At 26.5% G+C, this 13,933-nt stretch overlaps 1 protein-coding gene across 3 annotated transcripts; it reads left to right on the forward strand.

The window, feature by feature from the left end:
• Positions 1-2,211: 2,211 nt before the first annotated feature.
• LOC130797177 (cyclin-dependent protein kinase inhibitor SMR13-like) lies at positions 2,212-6,904 on the forward strand. Of its 3 annotated transcripts, none has more exons than XM_057659665.1 (2): positions 2,212-2,863; positions 6,218-6,904. In XM_057659665.1, exons 1-2 carry the CDS (start codon positions 2,483-2,485, stop codon positions 6,233-6,235), a joined length of 399 nt encoding a protein of 132 aa, XP_057515648.1. In that variant the 5' UTR covers positions 2,212-2,482; the 3' UTR covers positions 6,236-6,904. The 3 variants fall into 3 exon arrangements, with proteins under 3 accessions (XP_057515648.1, XP_057515649.1, XP_057515650.1); XM_057659666.1 differs by lacking the exon at positions 6,218-6,904 and adding an exon at positions 3,501-3,667; XM_057659667.1 differs by lacking the exon at positions 6,218-6,904 and adding an exon at positions 3,504-3,667.
• The last annotated feature ends 7,029 nt before the right edge of the window (positions 6,905-13,933 follow it).

Consider the following 13,933-nt stretch of genomic DNA (forward strand, 5'->3'; position numbering starts at 1 on the left):
CAAGCTAAACAATAAGACTAGCCTTCTAAGCATCATCCAACCTAGAAGCTACATAAAAAAAGAACATTTTTAGCTACATGACATGGTAGTAAGATAGCCCCCTAAAAAATGCGACCGTTCCTCTAAAGCTAAATCTGGGAATCATAGTGATATGGGCCTTTGCACTCTTCCTCTTACTAAGCTTACTCATCAGTTGAACAACACTAGTGACGAATACCTTTATATTTGAATAAATTAGTTTTTTCAAAAGATCACAAATTCTTTATGGAGATCGACCTCAATTGAGTCAACCCAAACTTACCAAAAAAAAAACAGCTGCTTTTTACTATTCAAACTTCATTGTTTTTTTAATGTTTTTTCCTAATGGGCTGCTTGTATGGGCTCGTCACACGGTGAAACAGTCTCATACAAGACTTGCTAAGTATCACAAATCCTTGTGAGAGACGGTTTTTTTTGAAAGACCATTTCTAATTGAGCGGGCCTATCATATATTTTGTAAAATATTATAAATAAGCATTAAAAATAATGTAAGTAGACATTTAAGATATTGAAAGTAAGCATTAAGAATACATAAAGTAAGCAGTAAGAATAATATAAGTAGACATTAAGAATATAATAAGTAGACATAATCTTTAATGAATTGAGCTTAAAATACGTCTCTCAAAGAAACAATCTTAAAAAAACTAGCTAAAAAAGTATTTATAACTCAATAATTAATCTACCATCTTTGGCGAAAAAATATCTATGAAGGTCTAATTTTATATCAAATAAAATCTACCCTCTTACGAGTATTAAAATATATAATCAAAAGTATTTAACTATATAATATAATATAATAAGATAGTATCAAATAAGATTTTCAGCTTTTGTATTAATAAGATGGGTGGATATTAATTTTGGAAGATATTGGGCATATTCCGAGTAATGTAACTGTGTGGATAGCTATTAGTTATTATCGCTTTATATATAGTTATAATTATAAATTATAAATAATTGTAGTAGAATAATTGTAGTTGTTAGATATTTAATTAGAGGAAACTTTTAGATGTTTTGATACTTAGTTGTGTAAATTAAAATTATTTTGTTAAAATAGTGATTATTGGTATCTGTTAGAGCATAACTTGTTATTAAATGTAGAGAAGATCTTAAAGTGATTTTGAAACGATACATATTATAAGTTCTAAAAACAAATACATGTACATCTAAATGCTACTTAAATTGCTTCTTAAGTTACCGGATAATAATTTTTTTCAAAAGTAGCATTTTAGTTTCATTAAACAACTTACAACTACTTAAAGTAAAATTGACAGAGTAATAAAAAAACTAAATTAGCTAATTGTATTTTAATATAATAAGTATATATTTGTGTGTTTCATCGAGATCTCGTATGGTATATTAGTGTAAAATAAATTTTTATCATTTGTATTCATAATTATCATAAATTTAGAGGTTGTTGAGTTCTAATTTTAAATATATATGCTTTTTAATTGTAGGTTTAAATTCTTTTGCTAAAACTTTATATATATAGTTTGTTTGGTTGTAAAAAATTGCTTTTCAGTCGTTGTTTGGTTAACATAATATATCACTAAGCATATAAAGTAAAATTCTCTTAAATGTTCAAATTTTTACAATGTGTAACAATTTATTTACCAAGCGAGGATAAATAAATCTAAATTATTATGACAACTATAAATCTGAATTTGACCAAGAAATTAACCTTCAAGAAAATAAAAATTTTAATTGAATTTCATTCCTCCGTTATCTAATATTTACTATATCTCTTTTTGCACGTTATTCAATATATATTTTCATATTTCAATATTAAATATCTTAAATTTAACTAAACGACAAATTATCAAAATCACATTAAAAACTTAAATTTTAAGAATAATAAAACAAGATTTCATATAAATATGTTATTTCTTAAATCTAGTATTGTAAGAGACTATATCTCAAAGAGATGACCTCAAAACAAAAAACTCACATTCTTATAATCTCTTTAATTTGTATTAATTAGGCTATTCAATCCATATACATATATAATATGTCTTTCAGAGAAATCGTCTCTCATAAATTTTTATGTATTTCTTATATATATTATCAAAATAAAATTAAAAATAAATACTGTTTATTATTAAAATTTAAAATATAGCATTGAGAATTTTGAACGGTGATAAACCTAAAAAATTTATAACTACCGTACTTATTTAGTTCCCCTCACCTCCCTCGTCCCCTACTTTTCCGGGTTTTTTTCGTCCCTCTCATTTTCTCTTCTTTGTTTTCATTCTAAAAAACCAGTCATACAACTTTGCTTTTTTCTTTTTCCTGCTTATCTTTCAAGAACTTGAAATGTTATTTTTTAAACTTTAATAGCTCATACATATTATGATCAGAATATAAGAAGGAATAAAAAAAAACATTTTCCATCCATTTTTCCCTAACTATATATTCTTTTTTTCTTTGTATCAGTTTATACAAAAAAATGGCACCAAAAAGCAGAAGAAATATTATAAAGAAAACCCAAAATAATATTTCGACAACAAGAAGAAGGATTGTTACAAGGAGTATTTACAAGAAAGAGAAATTGTTATTCAGCCAAACAACACCTAAGAAGAAAACGGTAAAATCTTCGAGTTTCGATGACGACATCAATGGAGGTGATATTTCCGCCATTAACAAAAGCTTAGATGGTGTTTGCTCAACTCCAAAGTCTGAGAAATATAAGATTCCTAAAATTGAAAGTTGCCCACCAGCACCAATTAAACCAAGAAGTTTATTTTCAAAGAGGCGGTCGATTATCTTCTTTACTAATCCTGAAATAGATAATTTCTTGATGTTTGCCATGGGAGATAATAATATCGAGGTTTGATTTTTGCTTTTTAATTAATCAAATATAATATAATATATATTCCTTTCTCTATTTTATAGTTTATATTTTTAATATTAAATTAATTTTGATCGTTAAAAATAAATTTACCTATTATTTATTTTATAATTAACCCATTTTAGGTATATTTCCTAAACATAAATTGCTTTATAGTTTTTTTGTAAGTCAAGAAGTAAGAATAAGCAGTAGTTGAGTTTATATTCATAAGCATACCTAACTAGTGGTTTATTTAAAAATAAACAATAGTTAGATTTATTTTCAATGGATCAAATAAAAATTGATTACAATTTTCTTATTTTATATTGTTTGTTACATACGATTAAAATTATTCAAAATGTAAGAAGCAATATGAAATAGAAGATTATATATATTTATATTATTGAAATATTATCTATATTAGTTTTAGTTAGTACAAGTATATTAATGACAATTTTTGTTGGATATTATTAGAAACCTAATTCTACTTAAAAAAAACTTCTATGATCAATTTTATTTGTTTTATTTTCTTTGATAAGTTATTGCCTAAAAAAGTTAATTATAGTAATTTAATGAGATAGAAGAGTAGGAAGGCTTGTTTAATTTAGTTTTTAATAGTTTTTCTTTTTCTTTGTAGTAGTGAACTTGAAGAAGAAGAATATTTGCATTGTAAATTCAAGGTGTGAAATGTTGAATGGAAAGTAGTTTGGTTTTTTAGTTAATATGGTCAAATTAATGAAAGCTAAATGCTTTTTGAATGTTCTCTATTCTTTGCCGCCTATTCAGATATTCTAAATTTGTCAACTTTTTATTTTTGCTTCATATATTTTGAAAGTTATTTGAATTTTAATTCCATCAATTGATGCCAAACATTGGAAAATTACCACACAAATTGATTAATTATTGGTAATGAATTATCATCCCTTAATTCTCTAATGATAATCTCTTACGAAATATTTGACGAATATTTAATAATAGTGATTTATTATTCTCCTCAGTAGAAGTATCGTTATTGTTTGATCTTGTTTCATAGTTACCATATCAAATATTTTTTGATGTATAACATATCGAGTATTGAAAAATAAAATGAATTTTATTGTTTTATACATATGATTTTTTCCCTATAAATAATATAAGTATATATTATTGGGATTTTAATTTATAAACAAATTGAAAATATTAAATTCCACTTCTATTTGTACATCATGCTATATCAAAAGAAAAGAATGATCAAATTATGTGTGCAATCCATAATCAAATGATTGTTTTTCATAAATTGCTTGTCAAGCTCAAATACTAAGAAAATAATGGAAAAAATTATGAGTGTAAATCAGTCCAAAATGCAAAATTAAGCAATATTTATTTTTTCTTTTTTAATTTGCATTATAATAGAATTTAAACTTTTTAAGTCATATATTGCAAATTCAAATTGACAGAAAGAATATAAATTAAAAAAACATATCATTTTATGATTTGGATTTTGTGTTGTATATAATTGTTTCTTCCTACAAGGCTACAACTAAAACTAAACCTAATGCATTCATGCTTAATGCTCATGATCATCTTCTTCCATATTCCATAAAAAGTGACCAAGTCAAGCATTCCACTTTTAGATAATCAATTGTGAGCAAATATTTTGATATATGCAGTCCAAATTTAGCTTTATTCATGATCCCCACTCTTTATAAAATTACTAACACTATTATGGAATTAATCTAATTATAGTGCTTCAAATCATTGGTCATTAGTTACTATATAAATACTTTTTAAAATCTACTTTAGACTGTTTTTTTTTTCTCAGTCTATTCTATAATTAAAATAAATTATCACATCAAATTTACTAAAAAATACTTTTCAAAATTAAGAAAATAAATTTTCTTTTAGTGAATATGTTTAATTTATTTTTAAAAAGATGGGAATAAAATGTTAGAGGCTTAAATGTTAGATGGACTTACAAAAAATTATGTACAACGACACCAAAAGGGCTCTATTCATGCACCTAACACACTAAACATGAAACATGCTTGAAATATATGATAGTGTGAATTAGGTTTACCATATACACAATATAATTATCCTAATTTTGCATTTGAACACTAGCTAATTATAAGATAATATTCTATTTATACACATCTAAAATTGTCAACTACTCCTAAAACGGTATTATGTTCGATTTGATCAAAAAAATATATTTTTTTAGCCCCCTAATTGGACTGATAAATATTACTCCTATTACCTATTTTCTGTGAGGTAGTTTGTAGAAAAATTATAAAATCTTATTTTTCTTTGATTTATGCTTGGCCGCGGAACTTGATGTGATAATAAAGAAAATTTAGGCATTTAGCTACTTCTGTTGGAGATTATTTTTTAGTAAAATGATTTTAAAATAAGAAATTTATATTCTCATAATTTAAATTGACTATTTAATTTTTAAAAGGGCATATCTCACGATGAGATTGTGTCATAGAAAAATCGGTGATAATAATTTGGTTTAGATTTTTAGTACACTAATATGTAAACCATAATAAACTACTTCATTTGTTTTCAAATGTTTTTCCCATTTAATTTTTTCGCAGATCTCAATGCAAATTTTAAAATTAAATAATTTTGATTGTGAGTTTTTAAAAATTCTAAAAAATTGATATTTAGGAAGTAAGGTTGAGACAAATCTAATAAAATCCCACATAAATATATTTTTTTCTTATAGATCGATGAAAAATTATAGTTAAAGTTGGACACTAAAATTCGTAAATTCTATTTAAGAAGAACATATAAAAATGAAGAGAGTATACTACTAATTAGTACTATATATTTAAAAAACAAATAAAATAAAAATTATGTAGAAAAATACTATTACTAGTAAATATAATAAAATAGAAGAAGTATACATAAGCATAAAACACAATAGATGAGGGTACCTTATGTCTACTACAAATGATATAGGACACCTAACCTAACTATTGATAAGGTTTATGGATGACAATCATGGTTATAAAATCATATCATTAAATAATTGAAAAAAGTTAGGGAAAGCCATCAATTTATAAGGGAATCCAAAGAAGGTAAAGTCTCGTGCGGGTAGTCATCATTGTCCTGCTCAAGAGGGAATCTCGAGAAATACATTACATTTTTTTTAATTTTTTTTCTTTATCATTATTATGTCTTTTCCTTATTTTATGCAAGGTTTTATTATTGATGCTCACAAAATTTACTTCCACCATTCCTTGATTTTACTATAAAGGCTTTTTAGATTGTCTTTTTAATTTTCTTATATTTTATTTGATTGTAATTTTATATTTATTATTTTTTTTGATTTTAGTTGTTGAAAATTCAACTATTTTTTTTGTGTTTTAGGATAATTACTCAAGGTAAAAGACAAATGATAAAAGACAAATGATCAGCATTAGAAAAGCGTTTAAAGAAAGTTCAAGGATATATTTATTAAGTACGTGTTACCGAAGAAAAGATTAAAACTTACACTACTTTTGTCAAAATAGATCAGAAATAAAAGAAAGAAATTACAAGATAAACTTTGTAATAGTGTGTATCAAGAACAAAGAGGAAAGTTGTATTGTACTTTTTTCATTTATTATTTTTTTTGATTTTTGTTGTTGAAAATTCAACTATTTTTTTTGTGTTTTAGGATAATTACTTACACAACTTTCGTCAAAATAGGTGGAGAAATAAAAGAAAGAAAGTACAAGATGAACTTTGTAATAGCGTGTATCAAGAACAAAGAGGAAAGTTGTATTTATACACTAGCTAGTCCCAATAGTTAGAAAATCAAGAGTTATTATAACTCATGAATCCTTATTATTATGGGGAATAAAATCAGAAATTAAGGAGTGATTAATCTTGTTAATGAAGCACATTATAACTCTCAAAATGAATATGAATTTAGTGATATCACAATCACTAAATGTCAATCGACTAGAAATTAAGGCTTATAATGTGTGAGAGTGAGCGTTCCTCCTATAGTTCTACACTTATCCTAAAATTAAAGATCTTTTTAATTTTACTCTAAACAGCGCAACTGTGCAAAACTATATAGTAAGAACAAATTTGATCATCATTAATTCATACAATTTTTTATTTGTTATTTATTTAATTTATTCAACATAACAATAATGGTGATTTTAAAGTGAGAAGTGACTTATAATAATGTTGAAGTGATTCATTATACAAGATAGATTATAAATTATAGAATATGCAAAAATAGAGGCAACTATCATAAAAGTATAATTTAATAGTTAATAGGTGTATTTTTAGCATTGATTTAAGGATTAATTGGTGGCTCGCATTGAAAAATGGGTCGAACTTTTTGTCTTAGGGCATAAAGCAACCTTGTGCATTTGTGCTAGAATTCCTCGTAATAAAGCTATTTGTACCATCCAGATATTTATAACAAAGTAGAGATATTTTCTTTATTAATTTAAAATTAATATAATAGAATATATTCTTCATGAGCTAACAAACTAAAATTGATAGATAACTATTATTGAACCTTAAAGATTCGAAATCAACATTTAGAGTGATGAATAATATTCTTATCGTTCTTTTAAGTTTGTCCTATTTAATTTTTCACACATATTAAGAAAAGTGAAATCTTTGTAGTAAGTGGGTATTATTTTAATTGAATAGTAGTGTGAAGTAATAATTGTATTGGTATTATGAGAGAGAAAATACATTTTAATTAAAGATAAAAAAACAAAAAAAAAAACAAAATATGATTGTCATTAATGAAGGAAAAACCATAGAGCAACTTACAAAGGGCAAAAACAGAATTCTGTTTTTGTTACAACTCTCTTTCCTTTTTTTGAAAACTTTTGGAAGGCAATTAAAAATAATGGAGGAAAAATTCTGAATACTTAAACATATACATAGCCATTTCATTGGCTAATTAGACTATACATGGATTACTTCCTTAATTTAGCATAATGATTGAGAACCAAAACTGGAAGCAAAGATGTCTTTCCAAATTCTGCAAGGGACTATATAGGCAGCAGGTACAAATGAACAATACATTATTATCTCAATTCTCAACACAGCAGCTTAGTTGAAGATAATGGTAGCCATTCATCCCAAAACAAATTCAAAAGTTAACTGAGTTGGTGCATAAACTTCAAGTACAGCAGCTGCTGTGCTGAAAATAGTAACCAATAAACAACAAAAAAATTCAATTGCACACTGCATCATAACCTTATTCATGGCTTCAGGAAGTGAGGACGAAATCGAGAGGGCATGATATTTTGGATCAAGCCAATATGATCCTCAATCAAGCTCAGAATCAGAGCAAGAACAGACAGAAATGGTTGAGCAGCAAGGAGAACGATAAGACAATCATCATAAGCCAAGGCTCAGCAGTAAGATGAGGCATTTAATATTTCAATAGATGCTCACAATGCGAACAACCTACTCATTACCTCATGGAACATTCCAAAAAATTACTGAAAAATATGGTTATCATCATTGAACCATGAGAAATTTATGGAAAAGGGCAATACAATCAAAAGAAGCAAACAAACCATACATCATTGATTCAAAATACAAAAACTGTGGAAGGAGAGAGTTGTAGTGCCTCCAAACATTCTAGAGTCCAGACTAATGGGGGAACGTACATGTATAAGAGATGTTGCAAATTGTTTAGATTTGGCACCATCGATCGTTTGGACGTTAATCAAAAGAGGTGAAATTAAGGTTAATCAACTAGGAATTTAAAGTCATTTTTTCAGATAATGAAATTTATAAGAACTCATGAAAACAAATCATCATTGGGCCTTCAACATCAAAATAAACATATAGCGTGATCAACATCAAATACAAAATTTAGACAAAGATAAAGAGCAAACAGAAACAAATCATCAAAAAATCAGAATGTTTAACACCAAACAGAAAACGGAACCAATGTCCATAAGTCAGTGCCTAACATCATCAAACAAAAAATAGAAACAACTATGAACATCTAACAAGAACAAGCCAAAAATCAGAAAAACCCAAATTCGTCCAACAACAAACAATATCAAAAATTCACCCAAAGATCAAATGACATCCTAAAGCCCAAATTTTCTATTGTTCTTAGCTATGAAATTACAAAACATAAACATAAATGCCTTACAATCATCAACAACGTTTCTTAGGTGTTTTTTTTGCCCTAGCAACAAGTACTTCTTCAGGAGTATCAGAAACCACCAAATTTGGGTCTTCTTCAACAAAAAGACTTGAAGGAGTCATTTTAGTAGGAGAATCATACACAAAATTAACAATCTTCAAAGGGGAATCTTTTCCATTAAGGTATGAATAAGAAAGAGGAGAATAAACAGTATCGCGATACTGTGAACATGCGTCATCTTCAATGGACTTTTGATAGACCTCAAGTTCTTTCTTAGACCACCTTAAAATCTCATTTGAGTATGAGTGTGGCCGGCCATGCAAGGAACACGAACATAAATCCCCATAATCACAAAGGTGATAAAGATAACTAAGAATTGTTGAAGAACTAGAAGATCTCTTGTTTTCCATACTCAAAAATCAAAATACGATCTAGGTCAGTTTTTTTTTATAATTTAAACCCGAAAAAACAAGGAAGAAAGATCAAATTAAAACAAAGCTTTGAAGAAATGTTAATGGCAGTTGAACCACAGGGGGTTGACTTTGGAGATTAAGGCCAAAAATTATGAAATTTACCTCAAAATGTAGAGAAAAAACCGATCTTTATTTTAGTTCAATAAAAATGAACTAAATTAAAGGGTTTAACAGGGGGCAATGGTTCAAAGAAGCCATGAAAATGGCAAGTTTGAAGACAGAGAGTGAGGAAAAGAGAGATCAGAAAGACACAACAATTGAGGGGGTCATAATGAAGGGGCGGGTCATACGAGAGAAATAAGGGAGTGAGAGAGTGAATATACCGGTATAATGGAAAAAATGGGAGGGGTTATGACTTATGAGGGTATATTAGGAAAAAAATATTTCCAAAAATGAAAAGTATTCCAAAGTAGACAAATTTTTGAAATTACCCGTTATAATAAGGTGGACAAACTTAAAAGAATGGAGGGAGTAATATTTTTTACTTTTATAATAGAAATTCGTTTATCTTCACCTATAAAAATAATTAGTTTATTTCTCTTTTTATTTGTAGAATTGTCCAGCCTATTCCATAATAAAAAAACATGTTCGTTAAAATTACGGTTCAAATAATCGTCGTGATTCAATTGATTATGAAGTAACCTATAACACTCTTTGTTACACTTGTCTATAGGATACGTAACAAAGGTGATTTTTGGTACGTATAAAATATTGATCACACATACACCTTAAGTTGAGTTTTAAGAACCTGTCATAAAAATTAATATACATTATACATTACTAGTTGGATTGTTTGTTGTTAGAACTTAAAACTCTAATATAATGTCAAAATAAATTAGATTTTAAAAATTATGATAACTTAACGTTAAATTTAATGAAAGATTTTAATAAGATATAATTTGATAAATGACTATTTGTCATTGACTGGTAGATTATCTACTAACTTTTTCCAACAGTAATATTGAGAATTTGTCATTGACTAGTAGATTATCTACCAAGTTGTTTCAAATAGTAATATTGAGAATTTAAGTGGCAATTATAGATATTTGGTAAAAGTTGTTTCAAATAGTAATATATATATATATATATATATATATATATATATATATATATATATATATATATATATATATATATATATATATATATATATATATATATATATATAATTATCCATATGTTAAAGCTTATATGCTTAAAATGCTTAAATACATTTAGCTAATTTTATGATGTCATAATATAAATTAATGGGATTTTTTTCACAACTTGAATTATTTTTTTTTTAATCATATATTAGGGTAAAAAAGATAAAAGTTATTTAAGAATCAAACTCAAAATTTAATCTGAAAATATATACTCACTTTCTAAAATGAGACAAAACCTAATTATCGGTTGAGATTCTTAATTATGTGTATACCTTGTTAAAAGCATAGCAAACATGAGTAATGACCATTTCTTCTTGGATTTATACATTTGATAGCCCCAAAAGAGAACATAGTGGGGTTCATCTTATACATTTAATTACATTTATGTAATGATAATAAGAATTCATTAAAAATAAGCTTAATATTGTTTCACTTGTACAGAAATGTAATTACATTGTAAATAGGAGTATAATATTTGGACATTGTTTCATCTACCCACTGAATAAACAATTTATTGCTAATACATATTAATAAATAGAATTCAACTCATTAATAATAAATACTTCATATTTTACTCTCTTTGATTTTACTTGTTCTTTTCATTTATTTTTTGGCATATTTCAATGTAAATTTAAAAGTCAAATAATTTTAACTATGAGTTTTTAAAAATTATAAAATATTAATATTTTGAAAATTTATGTTGAGATGAATCTATTAAGATTGCATATGAATATGTTTTTTAATATAGATCGATAAGAAATTATAATCAAAATTCGACATTAAAATTTATAAATTATATTTGACAACAAGATATGAAACTCTAAGATGTATTTATCTATCATTAACTACACACTACTGCGGTATTGCCCACTAAATCAATTTAATTTTTTTCCAACTATTTTTTTAATTATTCATTTGGTACCAAGTTAATTACGAGGGCCAAGGGCCCAAGATCACTGTCATTCAGTTCTCAAAGTAGGGCTGATAATAAATTTGTGGCCTGTTAAAGCTTATTACAACATCGTCTGTTTCATTTAATTAATTAGGTTTTGGAAAATTTAAATATGAATTTTCATTGATATATAAAAGTTTAAATATGTTTACGTGTGATTTTGTTACACTTATCTTGGTATATAATATTTTAATATATAAATCAATTTTTATAATTATTTTTAGAAATGTATTTAAAGATATTGAAACTCATAACTTGTTCAAAAATTGTGAAAAATCAAAAAAACCAATAAAATCGAAACGAATAGAGAATAAGAATTCATGTGAACAACCTCTATAACTGATTTATTATCTAATATTGTCATTCCAAACTTTTGAGATTAGGATTTTAATTTTTTGTTTAATTAAACAATAGAAAAACAATGTTCATTTACATAAATAAATCCTTCCAACTAAATTTATTTTCAATGATTTTTTTGTGTTTATTTGTTTACATTATTAACTGAACTAAATTATTTTTTACGAACAGTTAGTATTTGACGGTGAGGTGAATAAATGAACTTGTCCATACATTGTCTCAAACTCTTAACCATACATTGAAGATTGAACTATTAAAGTATACAAATGAGATCGTCAAATAATTTATTGATTAAATTTCTGGTTTTTGTACAAATTCCAACTAAAATTGTCAACGACTTAAATGAAGCTCTATATTATTATGCAGTAATTAAGGACGCACAAAATAAAACTTATCCTTAATTAGATAGTCATAAGCATTATTTAGTACCCCTTCGTTTCCATGTGGAAATATATGCAAGAAGAGAGAATACTTGTACATGACTTTTCATCACTATTATATTTATTTGAGATCTTATTAGATTCGTTTCAATGTAAAAAAGTTTATTATATAGTTTATATATTTTTTTTGAAATATATACTTATAGATATTCAGACAAAGGAATGAAGAGTTAGAAAAAGAAACATGCACATGGTATTTATTAAATTGGAAAAGACATACGACAAGGTACTAAGAAAAATACTTTGATCGACAATGTTTACATTCTCAAGAAATACTTTAATATAGTGTAAAATATGTATTGAGAACTAAAGTGGTCCTAGATGAGATAACTTGATCGATTTAAGGAGACATGTCTTTGTGCATGTTGTTTGCTGATGACATTGTTTTGGTAGATGAGACCGACCAATAAAGGAGTAATAAATGCTAAGTTGAACGATAAGAGTTGGAGTCACGAGGTTTAAAGTTAGGTCGAAGCCGGAAAGAGTACTAGAAGTGTAATTTTAATACAAATGAATGAGAGGCACTGTAAAGCTATAAGAGATAGAAATCATTTCAAGTGGATGCTTCAAATACCTTAAATCCATATCTCAGAGTAGTGGGACATCCAAAAATGTTACCTATAAAGATAAGTGTGAGTGGTAAAATTGAAAAACGACTGCCAGAATATTACGTGATCAATGTGTGTCCTTAAACTTAAATAAAAGATTTTGCCAAATGATCATTAGTTTGATGCTACTATATGGTTCAGAATGTTGTAATTTCAAAAAGGATCATAGTAGAAAGAAGAGTAGCAAAAATATGAATGTCTCGATGGATGAGCGAGCATACCTTGATTGATAGAATTCGAAACAACGATATGAGAAATAATTTAGGAGTTGCAAATATTGAGGAAATTATGAAAGATAATCGTAAGAAGATTTGGGCATTTGCAATGACGATGTATTAGAAAATGTAGATTGGGAGACTTAAAAAGAGAGTGTGGAAGATGAAGATGACATAAAGGACATGACTTAAGAAATTGAAGGATCCAAACTTTCAAATTAAAATGGTAGAAGATCGAGATGAATGAAAAAGAAGCATTTACGTAGACAATAGTTAAAACTAATATATTAATTTATGTATTTAATCTATTAGAATTACGATTTTGACATTATTGTTGTTATAACTTGTAATTATAGATAATAAGCCTAAAAATACACTTTAAATTTGTGAAAATCAAATTAAAATTTAATTAAATACCCTAATGAAAAATTGTCAGTAAGCTCCTCGGAATGAGGGTTGACAATTGAAAAAAAAAGGAAGGAATCAGATATCAGCAGTTAAAATTTTCATTTGGATTGATGCCTTTGTCCTAAGATTCATGAATTCCTTCTGCGATTCCAATGGTTCCAAATACTCACTTCATTTTTATGCGTGAATCCTCTTTACTCCTTGAAGGGAATATATATAATTTGACCGCATTTTTCAGGAAAAAAAGACCTATTCAAATTCTACTTTGTGTAGGATATCGAGAGTGTCCTTTACCTATCCTATTACGCTATTAGCCTATTACAATACTTACGCATATATACTAAATAAAGGAAATGAATAAAT

The sequence above is a fragment of the Amaranthus tricolor genome, chromosome 12 (assembly GCF_026212465.1).
Source record: "Amaranthus tricolor cultivar Red isolate AtriRed21 chromosome 12, ASM2621246v1, whole genome shotgun sequence".
NCBI classification, from domain to species: domain Eukaryota; kingdom Viridiplantae; phylum Streptophyta; class Magnoliopsida; order Caryophyllales; family Amaranthaceae; genus Amaranthus; species Amaranthus tricolor.